General features: G+C 50.4%; 1 protein-coding gene across 2 annotated transcripts in view; it reads left to right on the plus strand.

Annotated features, from left to right (window-relative positions):
* LOC137426536 (homeobox protein Meis1) overlaps positions 1 to 22497 on the plus strand; it is a 214203-nt gene that overhangs the window by 143655 nt on the left and 48051 nt on the right. For both annotated transcript variants that reach the window (XM_068115151.2, XM_078779323.1), the window contains exon 9: positions 9453 to 9529. In XM_068115151.2, the coding sequence (XP_067971252.1) occupies positions 9453 to 9529 (77 nt within the window). The remainder of the gene's footprint in view (positions 1 to 9452; positions 9530 to 22497) is intronic.

Here is a 22497-nt window from a genome sequence, read left to right on the forward strand (position 1 = left end):
TCTGGTTGTGATATATATGCAGCAGGATAAACGGGCTTTATAGAGAGAGTTCCCGAGTTGGTTTTTACAATAAACATCTTCTCGGACGAGTTTGTGTCGTGCCCGTCACTTCGTCCGTCTCAAGCAAGAGCCCTGCTCTTCACTGGTGACCCCGACTGCCCCCGAACGGATTCGGGGGCTGCGAACGGACACGGCAAGCGCGCCCTAGCCAGGGAAGCCACCTAGGCTGGTGACGCCGGCTTCTCCCGCACGGCTTCGGGCGCAGTTTCGACCGCGGTTTCGACATGCCGGAGTTTCGGTAACGACGACGGCCATGACTATGAGGTTCGCGCACCGTGCTCGGCTCCTCCTCTACGACCGGAGGGGCGAACCTCTTCCAAGACCCTCCGAAGGCACGGCTGCTTCGTCACCTTCGCGCGCACTGACGTTGGCGGAACGGCTGCTTCGTCACCTTCGCGCGCACTGACGTTCGCGGCACGGCTGTTTCGTCACCTTCGCGCGCGCTGACGTTCACGGCACGGCCGCTTCGTCACCCTCGCACACCTACACCTACAACCGCAACTACTTCTCCGACCCTGCATCCTCGGGAGGCCCGCGTGGAACCTCGGCAGCCTCCCCCGGGGCCTTGACCAGCCCCTCGGTTGGCTCACCCGCTTTTCGCGTGCACCGCTCGAGCCTTCTCGGCACTGCACCCGCGAACTGCAACCTCGGGAGGCCCGCGAGGAACCTCGGCAGCCTCCCCCGAGGACTTGCCCGGCCCCTCGGCCGCCCCCCCGTCCACTGCACCCCCCCCCACCCGCCACCACACCGGACCCCCCCCCCCCCCGCGACTGGCCAGGGGTCGGTTCGGTCGGGTCATCCGGGCCCCCCTCAGGTTGACCTTCCTGGATCAAGTCCATTCTGGGGGGGCGTGTGTAGCGACCCATGGGTCCCCCAAGCGAGACCAGCAACAGAATCTCCTTGCTCCAGCCGGTGACGTAACCGGCGGGCAAACCACGGCGCCGGGGTGGCCGGTCAAGTGACCACCAAAGCGTGCCACGCGTGCGGGTATAATCCTTTGCACCTGTCGGTCACGTGACCACCAAAGTGCGCCTCGCCTGAGAGGCGGGGCTTTCGGTTTCGGTTGTGCTTTCTGGTTGTGATATATATGCAGCCCGATAAACGGGCTTGAGAGAGTTCCCGAGTTGGTTTTTACAATAAACATCTTCTCGGACGAGTTTGTGTCTTGCCCATCACTTCGTCCGTCTCAAGCAAGAGCCCTGCTCTTCAGTATCCTATTTCCACCAATCCCTTGATCCGATAATATCCCTTTCTCCTATCCGTTTGAAATTTCTTGAGCGTGATCTCCACAAAAATGGTATGGGAGAATTAAATCTTTGACGTCATCGGTCACGTGGTTTGGTAGCCATATTGGATTGAACATAAATCTACTTCGTCATGAAGCCACACAAGTACAGCAGCCAATAAACACCACAGAAAATACACCACACAAACATGTCCTGATGAGAGTCTGCAGCCTCCGATTGCTCTTTCTTGTTCCTATTTTAACGGCTGTTCATGTCCAGCTCTGTGAGGGTGAGGTTCGCCATTGAACTTCTGCGCATCGGTACAAACTGGACACAACTTAAGACAATTTGTTTTCCTCAGCATGGTGTTTCAGGATGTTCATATAGGATTGAGTCGCTGCTTTGTCCAATTTCCACCATTTCCAATGAAGTTGGGATCAGCTGGCTCGTTTAGCGTGCACTCTTGGCCTAAACGTTTGATGAACCAACTGGCCAGGCCTGGAATTCGACTGGCAGTGGCAGGACTGAAAGTGAAGAACCACCCTGACAGTTTACTATGGGTTCTGGATTCAAACCCAGACGAGATGACTCGAAGGCGAGTAGGCTGTACCGTTTGTGTCGAGCCATATCCTGCAGACTCCCACCTTACGGGTTGCTCAGCTACAGGCTTCGAGCCATATCCTGCAGACTCCCACCTACAAGTTGCTCCGCTACAGGCTTCGAGCCATATCCTGCAGACTCCCACCGTACAAGTTGCTCCGCTACAGGCTTCGAGCCATATCCTGCAGACTCCCACCGTACGGGTTGCTCAGCTACAGGCTTCGAGCCATATCCTGCAGACTCCCACCGTACAGGTTGCTCCGCTACAGGCTTCGAGCCATATCCTGCAGACTCCCACCTACAAGTTGCTCCACTACAGGCTTCGAGCCATATCCTGCAGACTCCCACCGTACAAGTTGCTCCGCTACAGGCTTCGAGCCATATCCTGCAGACTCCCACCATACGTGTTGCTCAGCTACAGGCTTCGAGCCATATCCTGCAGACTCCCACCGTACAGGTTGCTCCGCTACAGCCTTCGAGCCATATCCTGCAGACTCCCACCGTACAGGTTGCTCCTTTGCAGGCTTCGAGCCATATCCTGCAGACTCCCACCGTACGGGTTGCTCAGATACAGGCTTCGAGCCATATCCTGCAGACTCCCACCATATGGGTTGCTCCGCTACAGGCTTCGAGCCATATCCTGCAGACTCCCACCATACAGGTTGCTCTGCTGCAGGCTTCGAGCCATATCCTGCAGACTCCCACCGTACAAGTTACTCCGCTACAGGCTTCGAGCCATATCCTGCAGACTCCCACCATACAAGTTGCTCCGCTACAGGCTTCGAGCCATATCCTGCAGACTCCCACCGTACGGGTTGCTCAGCTACAGGCTTCGAGCCATATCCTGCAGACTCCCACCGTACAGGTTGCTCCGCTACAGGCTTGGAGCCATATCCTGCAGACTCCCACCGTACAGGTTGCTCCTTTGCAGGCTTTGAGCCATATCCTGCAGACTCCCACCGTACGGGTTGCTCAGCTACAGGCTTCGAGCCATATCCTGCAGACTTCCACCGTACGGGTTGCTCCGCTACAGGCTTCGAGCCATATCCTGCAGACTCCCACCATACAGGTTGCTCTGCTGCAGGCTTCGAGCCATATCCTGCATACTCCCACTGTACAAGTTGCCCCGCTACAGGCTGCGAGCCATATCCTGCAGACTCCCACCGTACAAGTTGCTCCGCTACAGGCTTCGAGCCATATCCTGCAGACTCCCACCGTACGGGTTGCTCAGCTACAGACTTCGAGCCATATCCTGCAGACTCCCACCATACAGGTTGCTCTGCTACATGCTTCGAACTATATCCTGCAGACTCCCACCATACAGGTTGCTCGTCTGCAGGCTTCGAGCCATATCCTGCAGACTCCCACTGTACGGGTTGCTCAGCTGCAGGCTTCGAGCCATATCCTGCAGACTCCCACCATACAGGTTGCTCCGCTAAGGCTTCGAGCCATATCCTGCAGAGTCCCGCCGTACAGGTTGCTCAGCTACAGGCTTCGAGCCATATCCTGCAGACTCCCACCATACAGGTTGCTCCGCTACAAGCTTTGAGCCATATCCTGCAGACTCCCACCATACAGGTTGCTCTGCTACAGGCTTCGAGCCATATCCTGCAGACTCCCACCGTGCAGGTTGCTCCGCTCCAGGCTTCGAGCTATATCCTGCAGACTCCCACCGTGCAGGTTGCTCCGCTACAGGCTTCGAGCCATATCCTGCAGACTCCCACCGTACAGGTTGCGTCGCTACAGGCTTCGAGCTATATCCTGCAGACTCCCACTGTGCAGGTTGCTCCGCTACAGGCTTCGAGCCATATCCTGCAGACTCCCACCGTACAGGTTGCTCCGCTACAGGCTTCGAGCTATATCCTGCAGACTCCCACCGTGCAGGTTGCTCCGCTACAGGCTTCGAGTCATATCCTGCAGACTCCCACCGTGCAGGTTGCTCCGCTACAGGCTTCGAGCTATATCCTGCAGACTCCCACCGAACAGGTTGCTCCGCTACAGGCTTCGAGCTATATCCTGCAGACTCCCACCGTGCAGGTTGCTCCGCTACAGGCTTCGAGCCATATCCTGCAGACTCCCACCGTGCAGGTTGCTCCGCTACAGGCTTCGAGCCATATCCTGCAGACTCCCACCGTGCAGGTTGCTCCGCTCCAGGCTTCGAGCTATATCCTGCAGACTTCCACCGTGCAGGTTGCTCCGCTACAGGCTTCGAGCCATATCCTGCAGACTCCCACCGTACAGGTTGCTCCGCTACAGGCTTCGAGCTATATCCTGCAGACTCCCACCGTGCAGGTTGCTCCGCTACAGGCTTCGAGTCTTATCCTGCAGACTCCCACCGTGCAGGTTGCTCCGCTACAGGCTTCGAGTCATATCCTGCAGACTCCCACCGTACAGGTTGCTCCGCTACAGGCTTCGAGCTATATCCTGCAGACTCCCACCGTGCAGGTTGCTCCGCTACAGGCTTCGAGCCATATCCTGCAGACTCCCACCGTGCAGGTTGCTCCGCTACAGGCTTCGAGCTATATCCTGCAGACTCCCACCGTGCAGGTTGCTCCGCTACAGGCTTCGAGCCATATCCTGCAGACTCCCACCGTGCAGGTTCCTCCGCTACAGGCTTCGAGCTATATCCTGCAGACTCCCACCGTGCAGGTTGCTCCGCTACAGGCTTCGAGCTATATCCTGCAGACTCCCACCGTGCAGGTTGCTCCGCTACAGGCTTCGAGCTATATCCTGCAGACTCCCACCGTACAGGTTGCTCCGCTACAGGCTCGACATCGGCATGTCGTGTTGAATCTAAATCAGACAGTCATGGTGGTCTCTCTGGGAATGTCCCATGTTTTACACATTCCTGTATGCTGCTCTGCTTGCAGAACTGCTGCTTGGGAATTCCATACTCCACTCTTCTTCTTCTTCTTTCCTCTTTAACTTTGCACACACATCGTCCTTCTGCTCCCATCTCTGATTTCATTTGCAAGAAAAGGTTTTTAGACTTTTTAAATTGTGAAGTAATTATTTATCATTACTATTAAAAACCTTTAAAAAAAAGAGTTTGCCGAAATGGCTTGTGCAAAAAATATTACATTGATGTAGCTTTCCACTATAAATCGCTCATTGTTTGATTTTGTCGTCGCTCTCGTCATCATTTCGTTGTCGTCGTCATTTGACGTCAATGTTACCCAGAGTATCCCGGAAAGTGACGTTAGTGACGGCACTTCCCCCAAGCTCAGTGGCTGTGTTAAGTGTTTGTCTCGTCAGTGTGTGTGTGTGTGTGTGTGTGTGTGTGTGTGTGTGTGTGTGTGTGTGTGTGTGTGTGTGTGTGTGTGTGTGTGTGTGTGTGTGTGTGTGTGTGTGTGTGTGTGTGTATATATATATATATATATATATGTGTGTGTGTGTGTGTGTGTGTGTGTGTATGTATATATGTGTATATATATGTGTATATATATGTGTATGTGTGTGTGTGTGTATGTATGTGCCACCTCTATTATGAGTGTTGTGGAAAACCATTCAGGTCCGCACAACTTTAGTCCAACGGTTTGGTTTAATTGCATTTAGATCATCAGATCATTCCTGTAAGTAGAAATACACAATAAGCATACGATGCGACATCTCATAAAGCCATTCATATCAGTCAATGCAAGCAAGCTAGATATTCTATAAAGGCGTACCATTAACGAGGCTACCGATGTAACATGTCACAAGGGAGAAGTCTCGGAGCACTGACACAGCAACGGGTCTTATAGTCACGCCCCTAGTGGGGACAACAATGACAGCGAGCAGCGAGCATCCCCACCCGGGTTCAGTACGGATACGATTTCACTACATTCACCCCCCCCCCCCCCCGTCAGAATTATACGGCCGCGTGGCTAAAAGCGAGTGAGCGTCAGCATGGGCGCGGAGTATCAGTCGGCCCAACCGTAGCGGGCCGGGCGGCGAATTTCTCTGCCAGCACGCGTTCGAAATTCCCCGGGTACGGCGTCTCGTAACCCTGTATCCCCGGTGTCAGAGGCGTCAACAGGGTCGGGTGATGAAGGGGATAACGCCAAGTCGTCGGACCCGGGCAGTCTCGACGGGGGGAGTGTCGGTGGACTATCGGCGATGGGAGCGTCGGGAGAGGTCATAGTCTCATAGATGGGTTCGACCGGTTCGTCCGATTCCCTACTAAGGTCGTCGACCCCGCAAGGGGCAAGATGACGAACGGAGACAGTAGTCTCACGACCATCAGACGTCATCACACGAGCATGCTCAGGATTAGCCTGGAGAATCTGCACTTTGTCCACAAGGGGGTCGTACTTGCTCGCGCGAACTGCCCGTTTAAGGTAGGCCGGCCCGGGCCCAGCGAGCCAACTGGGCAAAGACCGTATACACCCCGAGCTCCTGGGGTGGTGGAAAAGACGCTCGTGGGGAGTTTGGTTAGTTGCCGTACTCAGGAGTGCCCGGATTGAGTTCAACGCCGCAGGTAGCGACCAAGCCCATTTATCGAGGCCCCGGCCGTGGGTCCGGAGATGGAGCATGACGGCCCTCCAGATAATCCCGTTGAAGCGTTCGATCTGCCCATTAGCCTGGGGTCTATACGGCGTGGTGTAACTAGACGCAACGTTGTTTTGGAGCAGATAGCCGCGCACCTCCTGAGACAAGAAGACTGCACCCCGGTCGGTATGAACATAGGCCGGGTAACCGAACATTGAGAACAAGTTCTGTAAGCAACGCATCACCGTGGCAGCAGTCATGTCCGCGCACATATAAGCAAAGGGGAATCGTGAGTACTCATCAACGATAGTGAGCAGATAGCGAGAGCCGCTCGACACCGGCAATGGGCCCTTGAAATCCATCGCCAAGCGTTCCCACGGGCGTGTAGCCTTCACCAGAGTCCCCATAGGGGGGTTATAGAAACGCGGTTTGATTTCCGCGCAGATAGCGCAGTCGCGACAGATACGGCGGATATCGTCAATCGAGTAAGGGAGATTCCCACTCCGCACGAAATGAGCGAAACGCGTTACGCCGGGATGGCCCGCAGTAGCATGCAGCACCCGTAGGCCCTCCAACGAGGTGATACCAGCACATGTAGTGGGGCGCGATAAGGCATCGGCGGCCTGGTTATCCTTCCCTGGGTGATATTTGATGGTGTAACAGAAGTCGGCGAGTTCGATACGCCAGCGAGTGATTTTCTCGTTCTTAATGCGCTGGGCGTGTAAGGTGTCGTACATGAACGCAACGCTTTGCTGGTCCGTGATGATTTGGAAGCTCCGCCCGAGTAGGTACGGGCGCCATCGCCGAATAGACTCGACGATCGCATACGCTTCCTTTTCAACGGACGAGTGCCGCCGCTCAGCGGAGGTAAGAGTCCGTGAAAAGAAAGCCACGGGACGTCCCCCTTGGGAGAGGGTCGCCGCGATGGCCTGATCCGAGGCGTCACTTTCGAGGACGAACGAGCCGCTCTCGTCGATGGTTGCTACGGCGGCTCGGGCGATGTCGGTCTTAAGACCTTCAAAGGCCGTCAATGCGGCCGAACTCAGGGGAAAAGTGTCGCAGGCCACAAGGGGGCGAAGTTTCGCGGAGAAATTTTGCACCCATTTGGAGTAATGGGCTAACAGCCCAAGGGCGCGTTTCAGGGACGCCCGATCGCAGGGAGGGGCCATGTCGAGCAAAGGTCGCAGACGTTCCTTATCCGGAGAGACAGAGCCATGGGTCACGGTGTACCCCAGAAGATCTATGGTGCGTAGGGAGTATCGGCACTTATCCTCGTTCATAGTTAAGTGATACCGTTGCGCGACCTCAAGGAAGCGCTTCAGATTAGCGTCATGGTGCCCTTGGTCATATCCACAAACCGTAAGGTTATCGAGGTAGACGAAAACATCGGTTAAGTGCTCCCGCGCAACGAGGTCATCCATGGCCCTCTGGAAACAAGCGACCCCGTTCGTCACCCCAAAGGGCAATCGTGTAAATTGGTACAACCGCTGCCCCGACTCGAAAGCGGTATAGATACGATCCGCCCTAGAGATAGGGATCTGGTGGTACGCACTACGAGCCCAAGTATGAACTAGAACGGCACTCAGTAGAGAGCATACCTCCACCTGGTGAACAGTTTACGTTTTGTATCCCAGAGTAGACCAGAAAATCACAATACAGAATCACATTTCATCAAAATCAATCGCAGGAATCACCATAGGGCCAGTCTTTCATACCCTGATCTATCCCTCGTTTTTGGCCATATCTCCCAATGGTGAAGAATCACTTAAAAAATTATACTGGCTGGATCTGGATCTTCACCAAAATCGAATCGTCCTTGTCAGACACCCAACTTCTCCACCAAGTTTCGTCCAAATCCGTCCATAACTTTTTGATTTATCCTGCTATGTATCGTTTTTGGCCCGATCTCCCAATGGTGAAGAATCACTTTTAAAAATTCTAGTAGCCGGATCCGAATCCGGATCTTCACCAAAATCTAATCATTTCGTCCTTGTCGCGTACGCTACATCTCTGCCAAATTTCGTCCGAATCCGTCGACAAATTTTTGAGATATCTTGTTCACAATCGGACAGACAGACAAACAGACAGACAGGGGTGAAAACATAACCTCCATCCACCTTTGGTGTTCGAGGTAAAAAATGCAGCTTTCCATTCCTATAGGAAATGCTTACAGCAAAGGGAGTCACGGTTTGACTGTCACCTAGTAATGATCACTCAACCTCTGCTAGGCCGAACCTTGACTGGCTCGAAACTGTCATCCCGGTGTTTCGCCGGCAGCGTGACGCATCAATGTGTGCGCCATCCCTCGGGTGGACGTCCAACTTGGCGTCCCTTCTGCCAACATTCTTTGGCGCCAATGTTAAATATCTCATGGTGTAATTTGCGAAGATTAAGCGAGTTATCGCCGGCACCCTGGCCAAATTACAAATTCCTGACCTAACCTACAGGGGGCACTGCATCGGCGGACACAGCTACATCCACAGCAAACTATGCTACCCTTGTGCTGGGTCTCCACTTGCATCGTTAAACCCATATGCAGCCATAATTATGAATGCAAAGAAAGGGGGAGGGAGATTAGTTGATGAAAAATGTACTTGGGAAAGGAACGGAATGGAAAGAAGACGAAGGGGAGGAAGGGTAGGAGGTTGTGAAGGAGTAGGAAGAAAAGGTTCAGGGGTGGGAAGGAGGTGCGAGGGAGAGGGCCATGGGAAAAAGGTGGATGCAGTGTTTGGAAGGTTTATTTCACGTACGTAATATGTAGACGGATCTTCCCGGGGTCTTTAACCTGTCATTTTCTGGAGCCTGTAGCGGTTTTAAAGTACTTCCCGATGTATTTAAAGCTTCCTCGATAAAACGTTACTGAAGATCAGTTTGCGTGTAAGCAACGAGTAAACGGTGGCGTTTGAAAGGGCAAAAACAAGTAAAAGGTCACCTTAATGCAGCACCATCTTCGGTCGATCAATCTCGGTGTTTGTCCCTACAAATGAAAGAAATTAGGTTTTAGATGGAAAATGGAGGCTGGCACCTCACGCCACTTCATCGCATCCGTGTTCACCTTGTCACGGAGGTGTCTGCTCTCTTTGTCTCCCTCCGCAGCATCCATACCCATCCGAGGAACAAAAGAAGCAATTGGCCCAAGACACTGGGCTCTCCATCCTGCAGGTGAACAATTGGTGAGTGTTTCCACCTGTGAGCAGCAGCGTTTGTGAGTTGGTCTTTGACATTATCTTTTTTTGTGAAGTGACACCTGCATTTGCGCACTTTATCCAAATCGATAGCCATGATTGGAAGTTCATTGATGCGCATCGTTTCACCCCTCTCTATGTGTTCTGCCATCTGACCATTGCGGTTTCCTTGGTTCCTTTGTCATCGACCAAAGTTTTTTTTTTTTTCAAACTCCACTTTTCCTGTTTTTTTTTTTTGTTTTTTTTTGTCGCCTTGCCGCGATGCTCGCAGAATCGTTCAGGAGTGGTTTCAGAATTTTGTACCTTAAGTCTGGGATTCGTGGAAATGGGATATGACTACAAACAGCTATACTGGTGTGATGGGTGAAATCAACTGGACTTTTACCGAGGAGTGCTAACTTCCGCGGGGAGCAAGGAGAAGCTGACATTTTTGAGCGTTCACCCTTCGTCGAAGCAAAATAGAGAGAAGGGATAGAGGCAGAGGGTTTAATAGGCATCCTGATAAATAAATTCCTAAAATAAATAAAATATGATAAATAAAATTAAAATATGATAAATAAATATCATGACATATGATAAATAATAAATATCATATGATTATATATCATATATCATATCATCATATAATATATGTCATATGATATATATATATATATATATATATATATATATATATATATATATATATATATATATATATATATCATATATATCATATCATGTATAATCATATATATAAGATCATATATATATATATCATATCATATATATCATATCATGTATAATCATATATATAAGATCATATATATATATATCATTGTGTAGCGGCTGCCGCTGAGTTTTCACAATCGCCTTGCACCTATCAAGGACGCGGAGCGATCACCATGCCGGGCTCGTCCAGGACGCCCAGGCCCGCGCTCAACTTGCCAGGCCGCAGCCAGGACGCTGGGCCACGCCCCCTGGCGCCGGGCCTGGGCAAACCCCCTGGCGGAATAGATATATATTGCTGACTGATAAACGGTTTTTCAGAGTGCCTGAGTGTTTGATTTCATTAAAGCAACTCAGATGAATTCTAGCTTTTTGTCGCGTCCATTCTTCCGATCGACGTGGGAGCCCCGGCTCCTTCATTGGTGACCTATCGACATGGACACGGCAGTCGCCCTTAAACTGCCTACCTTCTGGGAGGCTCACGCGGCGGTTTGGTTCGCACAGGCGGAGTCCCTGTTCGCCCTGCGAGGCATCACGGCCGACGACACCCGCTTCCACCATGTGGTAGCTGCGCTTGGGTCGGTTACCGCGGCCCGCGCCCTGAGCCTCCTCGAAAGCCCGCCAGCCGCTGACAAATACGGCGCGATTAAGAAGCTGCTCCTCGATGCTTTCGCCCTCCCATCGGCGGAACGCGCACGGCGCCTGCTCGATCTGCCTGAGCTCGGCGACACGCGCCCTTCCGAGCGCATGGACTACATGCTTTCACTGCTCGGCGAGCACTCTCCGGCATTCCTGTTCCGGGAGCTGTTCTTCCGTCAGCTGCCTAACCCGGTACGCCTCGCCCTGGCAAGCACGACGATCACAGATCCCCGGGCCCTTGCCAGAGAAGCCGACAAGATCTCCGCCGCAGGACAGCGCATCGTAGCGGCGACATGGGACCCACCGCCATCCGACGCAACACCCAGGGCGCCCGAGCACCCGGCACGGTCGACGGCCGAACTGCCGACGCCATTGGCGGCCGCTCTACCGAGCCGACCACCTCCGGCACGACGACCGAGGCCTCCACCTGACCAAGCGTGGTGTTACTATCATGCCAGGTTCGGACAGAAGGCCCGGACATGCCGACCCCCGTGCACCTTCGGCAGGCCGGGAAACGGCCGGGCCGGCGTTCATTACCAGCCATGAGCGCCGGCCACACGGGCAACTTACTGTTCATCACGGATAAAGCGTCCGGACGGCGCTTCCTGTGCGACACCGGCGCCCAACTGAGCGTCATACCCGCCTCTGACCAGGACAGGCAATCCGCGGTTTGCGGCCCCTCCTTAGTTGCGGCCAACGGATCGACTATCCGCACCTTCGGCCCACGCAACGTCACCCTCTGCTTCGGCGGCCAACGCTTTGCTTGGACGTTTGTAACCACCAACGTGCCCGTGGCTCTGCTAGGCGCCGACTTCCTCTGCGCACACGGACTGCTGGTGGACGTCCAACGGCGTCGTTTAATCAACGCTGAAACCTTCAGCTCCCTGGTATGCACATTGAGCAGCTCCGCGCCGACCGAGCTGGCATGCGCCGTCCCGGCGGCGAACGAGTTTGCTCACCTGCTCACGGAGTTCCCGGCCCTCACGCGGCCGACGTTTTCGGCCGTCGCAGTACGGCATGGGATCGAGCACCACATACCAACCACGGGCCCGCCGGTCTACGCCAGGGCCCGCCGCCTCGACCCAGCCAAGCTCGCCGTAGCGAAGGCCGAATTCGACGCGTTGGAGCACCTCGGCATCGTGCGGCGCTCCGATAGCGCGTGGGCCTCGCCACTGCACATCGTGCCAAAGCCGGGGGGTGGATGGCGCCCGTGTGGCGACTACCGCCGTCTCAATGACGCTACCACCCCCGACAGGTACCCGATCCCGCATATCCAAGACTTCTCCGCCCGTCTGGCGGGACGGGTCATTTTTTCGAAAATTGACCTCATACGGGGATATCACCAGGTACCTGTCAGGGCGGCCGACGTCCCTAAAACGGCAGTCATCACGCCGTTCGGCTTATTCGAATTCTTGCGGATGCCGTTTGGTCTCAAGAACGCGGCTCAGGCGTTCCAGCGCTTGATGGACGGCGTGCTGCGTGACCTGCCGTTCCTTTTCGTTTACCTGGACGACATCCTCGTCGCCGGCACGTCCCGGGCCGAGCACCTCCTCCACCTCCGGACACTGTTCGAGCGCCTCAGCGAGCACGGCCTCATCGTCAACCCGGCCAAATGCCACTTCGGCACGACGGCCGTTGATTTTTTGGGCCATCACATCACCAAGAACGGGGCCGTGCCGCTGCCAACCAAGGTCGAGGCCATCACCACGTTCCCGCGTCCCCGCACCATAAAGGCCCTGCAGGAATTCCTGGGAATGGTGAATTTTTATCACCGCTTCGTGCCCCGCGCTGCTCAGCTCATGCGGCCCCTCTACGAAGCCCTCCGGGGCATGCCGGCCAAGCACGACATCGCCTGGTCCGCAGCAATGGATGCGGCCTTCCAAGGCTCAAAGCGGGCCCTCGCCGACGCAACACTGCTCGCTCACCCGGTGCTCAACGCTCCCATCGCCCTCACCACGGATGCCTCCGACTACGCGGTGGGCGCCGTACATGAGCAATGGGTGAACGGGGTTTGGCAGCCACTCGCTTTTTTCAGCCGGCAGCTCCGGCCGAACGAGCTCAAATACAGCACGTTTGACCGGGAGCTCCTCGGTCTACACCTGGCCGTCCGCCATTTCCGCCACCTCCTGGAGGGCCGACCTTTCACGGCGTTCGTCGACCACAAGCCGTTGGTTTACGCCATGGCCAAGGTCACGGAGCCATGGTCGGCCCGCCAACAGCGCCACCTCACCGCCGTGTCGGAGTTTACCACGGACATCCGGCACGTCGCCGGCAAAAACAACGCCGTGGCCGACTGTCTTTCCCGGGCCAGCGCGAACGCGGTCCACCTGGGCGTGGATTTTGCGCTTATGGCGGCGGACCAAACCACCGACACCACGGTGCAAGCCCTCCGGGCGGCGGACACGGGCCTCCGCCTGGCCAACATCCCCTGCGCGGACACTGTCCTGCTCTGCGACGTCTCCCAAGGCCAGCCTCGCCCCATCGTGCCCGTCGCCTGGCAACGCCGCATCTTCGCCTCCCTCCACGGCCTTTCCCACCCGGGCCGGAAAGCTTCCCAGAAGCTGGTGTCGGCGCGTTTCGTCTGGCACGGCCTTCGTCGGGACGTCCGCGATTGGACCAGCGCCTGCACGGCTTGCCAACGGGCCAAGGTCCACCGACACACCCAGGCCCCGCTGGCACCTTTCACCGTGCCCGAACGACGTTTCGACCACGTCAACGTGGATCTGGTGGGCCCCCTCCCCCCGTCAGGGGGTTCACACACCTGCTCACCATGGTGGACAGGACCACCAGGTGGCCGGAGGCCGTTCCCCTCGTCTCCACCACCACCGCCGACGTGGCGCAGGCTTTCATCGCCACCTGGGTCGCCCGCTTCGGCGCACCGGCGGACATCTCGTCAGACCGCGGTCCACAGTTCACCTCCGAGCTGTGGGGCGCGGTCGCCCGCAACCTGGGGATCAAGCTCCACCGTACTACGGCCTACCACCCCCAAGCAAACGGGTTGTGCGAGCGATTCCACCGCTCCATGAAGGCCGCGCTCATGGCCGGCCTTCAAGACGTCGGGTGGGCCGACCGGCTGCCGTGGGTCCTTTTGGGCCTTCGCACGGCCCCCAAGGAGGACCTCCAGGCATCCACCGCCGAGCTTGTCTATGGCCAGGTGCTACGCGTCGCGGGCGAATTTGTGCCCGACGCTACCAGTCCCTGGTCCGCAGCTCACCAGCGCTCGGACCTCCAGGAGGCCGCCCGACGGTTTGCCCCCGTGCCAACATCCCACCACGGTGACCCCCAGTCCTACGTCCCCCCAGCACTCCGCACAGCGGAGTATGTTTTTGTGCGTCACGACGCACATCGGTGGCCACTCCAGCCGCCGTACGACGGGCCCTTCCGGGTGCTGCGACGGGACGACAAGTCGTTCGTCATCGACATCGGCGGCAGGTCGGACCGGATTGCTGTGGACCGCCTCAAGCCGGCGCACGTGGACGTCGACCACCCACCACGGGTGGCCCTTCCGCCGCGGCGAGGCCGTCCCCCGTCCACGGTGCCCCCCACTCGACCGCCCACCACCTCACCGGACCCCCTCCCACGACCCGCCAGGGGTCGCTTCGGCCGGGTCATCAGGACCCCCCTCAAATTGACCCTGCCGGTGCAAGTCGATTCTGGGGGGACGTGTGTAGCGGCTGCCGCTGAGTTTTCACAATCGCCTTGCACCTATCAAGGACGCGGAGCGATCACCATGCCGGGCTCGTCCAGGACGCCCAGGCCCGCGCTCAACTTGCCAGGCCGCAGCCAGGACGCTGGGCCACGCCCCCTGGCGCCGGGCCTGGGCAAACCCCCTGGCGGAATAGATATATATTGCTGACTGATAAACGGTTTTTCAGAGTGCCTGAGTGTTTGATTTCATTAAAGCAACTCAGATGAATTCTAGCTTTTTGTCGCGTCCATTCTTCCGATCGACGTGGGAGCCCCGGCTCCTTCAATATCATATATATCATATCATGTATAATCATATATATAAGATCATATATATATATATCATATCATATATATCATATCATGTATAATCATATATATAAGATCATATATATATATATCATATCATATATATCATATCATGTATAATCATATATATAAGATCATATATATATATATCATATCATATATATCATATCATGTATAATCATATATATAAGATCATATATATATATATCATATCATATATATCATATCATGTATAATCATATATATAAGATCATATATATATATATCATATCATATATATCATATCATGTATAATCATATATATAAGATCATATATATATATATATCATATCATATATATCATATCATGTATAATCATATATATAAGATCATATATATATATATATATCATATCATATATATCATATCATGTATAATCATATATATAAGATCATATATATATATATCATATCATATATATCATATCATGTATAATCATATATATAAGATCATATATATATATATATATCATATCATATATATCATATCATGTATAATCATATATATAAGATCATATATATATATATATCATATATATAAGATCATAGCATATGTCATATATCATATCATATGATATATGATAAATATCATATGATAATATGATAAATATCATATGATAATATGATAAATGATAAATAAAATCCTGATATCCTGATAGGCATCCTGCTGAAGGGATAGGGTTAATACGCTGGGGGTGAGTCAGAGGTGAGCGAGTCAGAGGGGTCATGGGTCAGGTGGGCACGTGGGGTGAGCATGACTGATTGTGACAGAGTCAAGAGGACTGCGAGGAAAGGGGTTAAAAGTCAAGGGGACTGTGAAAACAACTATACAATGAAAACAATCTGTATGGGGGGGGGGGGGGGGGGATTGAACGAACAATACATATTAGAAGGTTAAATAAATATTCTTAATCAACTTTGAAAAGTGCTGCAAATAAAAATGGATATTTTAAAATAAAATAGTATAAAAATATTATAATAACTACAGTGACGCTCAGTGGAGCGCCGACCTCCGCCATGTTGAACAGTTTACATATTGTATCCCACTGATAAGCCGGATCTGGATTTGGACCTCAACCACAATCTAATCAGCTTGTCCTTGTCACAACAAGTTTTGTCATAATCTGTCAACAACTCTTTGAAATGTCATGCTATATATTGTTTTTGGCTCTGTCACTCAATGGTGAAGAATTATTTTAAAATGTAAAAATCATCGTATCCGGATTCGGATCTTCACAAAATTGAATTGATTCTTCCTTCTCACACACCCAACATGTTTTTGTTTGTTTGTTCTTTTTTAATTTTTTTTTGTATACAAGATCGAGGCTCGTGTAAGAGGTAACATTGGTCACAAAATGACAAACTGACACATCAAACATATTGACATAAAACAGATATGTGGGAGGAAGAGGGCTTGGGGGGAGCAGGCATGGGAAGGGGGAGGGGGGAGAGGAATAAAACACATGGACACTGCAAGGACTTCCAGGAAAGAAGTCGGTATTTCAGAAAAGTGGATCTGGGGGTGAATTAACGGGGGTAGAAAAGATCAAGGTTTTGGATGGGGGAAGATAAGAGATGGTGGTGAACAGCTGTTTAAAAGACCTGGAGGGGGGAGTGGGGGAGTTTGTTCCAGAGGCGGGAGTAAAGAGGAATGAAAGAGTGAAGGTGAATAAAGAGTCTTGATTTTGGCAGTTTAACCATAAGAGGGTGTTCTGTTCACCAAGTTTCATCCAAATCCGTCCAAAATTTTTTGGGATGTCGTCCTCTATGTGTATATATATATATATATATATATATATATATATATATATATATATATATATATATATATATATATATATACATATATATATATATATATATAGTTTTTGGCCCCAACTCTCAATGGTGAAGAATCACTTTAAAAATTCTAGTATCCGGATCCGGATGCGGGTCGTGACCAAAAATGCACGTTGTCATCCCTCGCTGGTCACCTGCACACACAAAAAAATTCAGAACGATTTCTTGAAAACTGGGGAGAAAAATCATGTGACAAACAGACGCTGCAGACCAACATATTTGCCAAAAGAAAATTCGCCAAATGACAAACAGGGGTGAATACATAACCTCCGTCCACCTTGGGTTGCGGAGGTAAATATTAAAATTATTAAACTTACTAAAAGTACTATCCTTCACTAGCAAGACTAGTTCTTCATTCTACATCATACAGGAATTTTGTCAGAAGGTCATTGTACTAGAGAAGAAGTGAAGAGAAGAGTGATGATGGATCTTGATGAAAAGTGATGAAGAGTGATGAGAAGAGTTGAGAAGAGTGATGGAAATGAATGTAGAAGGAAGTAGAGGACGGGGAAGACCGAGAAAGACTTGGCTAAAGGTGGTGGAAGAAGAAATGCGGGCAAGGGGGTTAACAAGGAGAGATGCAGAAAATAGGGCAAAATGGAGAAGATTGTCATGGGGACCGCAAGGCTAACCCCGCTCCAGCAGGGAAAATGGCCTTAAAATGCATGTTGTTGTTGTTGTTGTTGTTGTCGTTGTTGTTGTCATTGTACTAGAGACCCTGCAATCTTATGGGATGGAGAAAAGGGAGGAATTGAGGGGGGTGAGCAGAGACGCTGACTCTTCGTTCTGTTTACACTCGCTTTTTCATATTAAAGGCCGCACAATATGTTTCTAACATTAAATTATGCTTTGGCCAGATGCCAATCCGTGGGTCAAGCAAAAGGTGTGATTACCCTGCCTCATTAGAATGCTTCCTGGTCTTTAACTACCCTTAGATGTTCTCTGGGCAGACCCATGAGACCCCCCTGGCGAGTGCAATAAGAAGTGAATGATGAAACAGACACTGGGTCAAGCACGCTGTAAGGATGTGCTTTGTTCTGGTCCTTGTGTTCATTCTCTGGTCTGCCTTGTCCTTGTCTCGGTAGACCTGCTTCATCAGGTCTCAATACTGTGCAAGGAAATTTACGCACAGGAAGACTTGTTGGTTATATACCACCTGCCATTAACTTATACTTTGTGGCCTCAAAACGATCATTCATTCATTTTTTTTCATTAACTTATACTGATATCTGTACAGCATACTCAGTGTTTTTGCATCCAAGAGGCCATTCTTTCAAATTGGATGTCCTGCCAGCTATGCCCTCTGACAGCTTTCCTGGCAGAAGTTAGAATTTCAAACTTACTCTTGGATCCTAGGGTGATATATATTTTTGAAAGAGTAGACCGGTGTGAGCTGCTTCCGTGGCTAATTATGATGGAGATGGATAGTGGGGCAAGGTTGGAAGGGGTAGGGAGGTAGGAGAATGGGAAAAGGGACTGGTTGAGAGAGGTGGGGGGGGGGGGGGAGGGGGGAGGGAGGGAGGATCGCACCAGGCAACTTTCTTTTTTTACTTGCTTCTTGATCCAATAAAAGTCCACATTATCCTGTGGTGTCGGATATATTCACAATAACCTTTTTCATCAACAATCTATTACTCGAAGAGCGTTCCTGTTGCCGTAGAATAATAAAAATGGTATTGTTAGAAAGCTAAATATAGATTTACTTGGACAAAACTTCGTGTTCATTCAATCATAAAGATGTATTTTTAAAAGCCCGCCTTTCCACGGTAGAAGAAGAAGAAGAAGAAGAAGCAGGACTTGAGCTTTAATCCAGTGGTTCCAACGGTATGACGTATCATTCTACAACAGCAGGACCTCTTTAGAAGGACACGGAAGGAGCACACAAAATTATATATAGTAATACTTATCAAAGCAATATAACACTAATGAACAAAAAGACAAAAATTTGGGGTACAAGACTTCAAGAAAGCGTGAGTGACTTTAAAAGATCCGGTAACAGGCCGATTGGGAAACAAGCATTTAAAGCACACTTAAAAGATGAACAGCAAAATTGGGAAACACACATTTAAAGTGTTATTAAAAGATTAACTCAACATCTTTCATCCATGTCACCCTCCGCCACTGTCATGTCAATCAGAACAAGCTGAATTGTCCCACGGTCATGGATTGTTTAACCCCTATATGGGGCCGTTCAAAAATTAGGTTGCACAAGTTTATTTTTGATAAAATCTGACACCGCCACCCTCCTGCAATGTCTCGTAACGCTCGACCAGACACCCACTAAAATATTACGTAACACTTGTAGACATCCCCTCCCACTCCAATCAACACTCAACCCAAACAAAGCCGATGGAATTCTGATGCAACAAACCCTGGAAGTGCATAATCAACAGAGGCCAACAAGCCTAATGTCTTAGGCCCACAAGCAAACCAAGATGGCGGCCATATTATTTCGTCTGGGTGCCATGGTGGGTGTAGTTAAGCGACAAATGTGGGGAGGGTCCGGCAGCTGTCCGACCACTTGGTGAACATTTCAAAAATAGACTCTCAACCAGAATCACAAAATACAACAACAAGAACCATGTGGATCTCTTGTAGACCTGCCAATATATAACCATAATGACACTCGGTAGAGAACATACCTCCGCCAGGCTGAACAATATACGTTTTGTATCCCACTGATAGGCTGGGTCTGTATAAACTCTTGCTTTGCATTCACCGAGCACAATCTATATTTACTGCGAGCCGCGATTTTGTCTGAATCTCTATATTCCTCAATGCTAAGAGCACGACAAATTTGATTGGTTGAGATGGCTTAAAATTTTGTCGAAGTACTGCTAAACTGGAGGTTTTTGAAAGTGACAAGAAGGTGAGAATTTGTGTTCCACAGTGTTCAAGTATATAATTCAAAAGAAATAAGATAAAGGTTTTAAAGCCTGAAAAAAAAATCCCAGAAGTTTACCGCCGTTGCTGCACCGTCTTTTCCACCACCTTATTTAACGCGTTCCATTAGTTCTTCATGCCTGTTGTTTGTGTCCTTTATGACGTCCTTAAAAAAAACAGTAAGAATGGAATGGTTGAAAACAGTAAGTTTGGAATGATTTTTTAATTTTGTTTGACTGCCAGACAGGCAGCAGACTCTGAGCATCTTTCTCCACTCTGAGCATGTGTGATTGGGATGAAATGCCATACAATTTGTCACATTCAGAGCCAAAGTGCTGCTAAACTTCAGGTTCATGTTGTGATACATGTTCTGATTTGTGTTCTACGATTCAAAAATAAAAAATTCTGATTTGTATTGTGTTCTAAAAATTCAATTGAAATTAAGTTGTTCCTTGATCATTTACACCAAGGGTTCTCAAACCTAGGGTCATAACTCGAACATGAGCCCCCCCTCCTCAAAATCGGGTTTTTTTAGGTGAGGAGAGTGTGGGTGGGGGGGGGGGGGGGAGGGGGGGGGTTACATCGGAAGTGTTTTCTCCAACAATATTTATTGTTGGTACTGGTACCATTTCGTAGCAAGGCGAATGTGATTTCAAATTTTGGGTCGTGGACAAAAAAAGTTTGGGAACCACTGATCTAGACTGTTGTCTGTAGACTGAAGCAGTCTCTACTCAAACAGAGTGAAGCAATAATTGCTTAACCCCGGGATAATAATATGCTTGTCAATCTGTGCGTCGCATATTGCAAGACAAAAAAAAGTGCCCGGCGTTGCCAGGTAACAATGAGTCGCTTCCTGATGGGAATATGAAGAGAGGGAGGAGAGAGGATGAGGGAAGGGGAAGGAGGAGGAGAGAGGGGAGGGAGGGGAGGGTTAGTATATCACACAAAAATGTTAGTCAATAAAAAAATGGGAAAGTTAAAACAAAAAGGCTGCTCTGTCTACTGTAATGCCATGGCTTGCAAAAGCAGCCTGAATAGCGTTCACCAAGTGGTGGTTAATCATATTCAAAAAGGGTGTCATAACACACCCAAACTTCCCTGGCCTTGTGACTAATTAATTAAGTACACAGGTACAGTATTTCTGACTTCATTTGTGGAGCCCTGGCCAAGTGGCTTAAGCACTCTAGCAGGCGCTCCAACGAAATGGATGATAAGGAATGCCTAGCTTGGCAAGCGATAGCAAGCTGATTGCTTCTGCTTGAAATGGCCGAGGAATTTTAAAAACAGATCTCGCAGGTACAATGGAGTGACACCCTATCTTATGGAAGTATGAATTAAGTTTAAAATTATTATTAAGTTGAATTATAAAAAACTAACCCCAAAAGGAGAATGACAGCCTCGCTTAAATAAATGAATATATACACTTAGTTTATAAAATCGCTAGAAATGGTAAATTTTGTCAGATTTCACTCCACATTTGGGCATTTATTTAGTCTACAGGATCCAATTCTCATATCCGAATCCATATTTTGATGATATGCTTAAATTATATTATTAAGTTAAATAAAAAAAACTAACCCCAGAAGCAGAATGACAGCCTCGCTTAAATAAATGAATATATACACTTTTTTTCTTTTCTTTTCTTTTTTTTTGTATACTGAATCGAGGCTCGTGAAAGAGCGAACATTTACTTCACAAACAAATCAACCAGACAAACAAAATATATAAAAAGAGGGAGCGGAAAACAAGATGGGGAGAGAAGGGGAAGCACACAAACACAACATTTGAGAGCAGGGAGATGTGTAGAAGGGAGAGGGCTTGGGGGGAGGAGGCGTGGGAAGGGGGGGGAGGGGGGGAGGGAGAAGTATAAAACACAAGGACACCAAGGACTTCCAGGACAGAAGTTGGTATTTCAAAAAAGTGGAATTGGGGTGAAATTAGCGGGGGTAGAAAAGATCAAGGTTTTGGATGGGGGAAGATAAGAGATGGTGGTGAACAGCTGTTTTAAAGACCTGGAGGGTGGAGTGGGATTGAAGAGAGTGAGGGAGTTTGTTCCAGAGGCGGGAGAAAAGAGGAATGAAGGAGTGAAGGTGAGCAGAGAGTCTTGATTTTGGCAGTTTGACCATAAGAGGGTTGCAGGCAGACCTTGTGCGACCTGTAGGAATATTTGCGGGACAGAGCCCGGAGAGAGCTGGGGGGGGCAAGGCCAGAGAGGAGTCGGTAGAAGACGGAAAGACCACCAACCTGCCTGCGGTGAGTGAGTGAGAGGCCCTTGGAGTTACCTTCATCGCGGGAGATTCCAATGATTCTGAATGCTTTGGTTTCAACAGCGTGAAGACGAGCTAGGTGTGAGGCAGGAGCACCAGCCCAGAGGGGAGAGCAGTATTCCATTAAGCTGCGGATGAAAGCCTTGTATGTGGTGAGGAGCTCAGGTGTGCCAAGGAAGGACTTCGCACGACGGAGGATGCCCAGTCGGCGACTGGCTTTGGAGGCCAGATTTGAAATGTGGTTTTCCCAGGAAAGATCATGACAGATAGTGAGACCCAAAAGCTTGAGTGACAGAACTTCTTGGAGAGGATTATTCAGAAAGTGGATGGGAGGGTTCTCCAGTCGGTCTTTTCGGAGAGACATCGTAAGAGTGTGAGATTTGTCAGGATTGAAAGACATGTTCTACTTGTTTGCCCAGTCTGTGATTTTGTCCAGGTCTGCAGAGAGTGAGGAGGCTGCAGACTGCCGATCTGAGGGATGAAGAATGGAGCGACAGAGAGTAGAGTCATCAGCAAAGAGATACAGAGGATTTTCAAGAGAGTCAGAGAGATCATTGATGAAGACCAGAAAAAGCACAGGGCCCAG

The sequence above is a fragment of the Myxine glutinosa genome, chromosome 5 (assembly GCF_964187855.1).
Source record: "Myxine glutinosa chromosome 5, kmMyxGlut1.1, whole genome shotgun sequence".
Taxonomy (NCBI): domain Eukaryota; kingdom Metazoa; phylum Chordata; class Myxini; order Myxiniformes; family Myxinidae; genus Myxine; species Myxine glutinosa.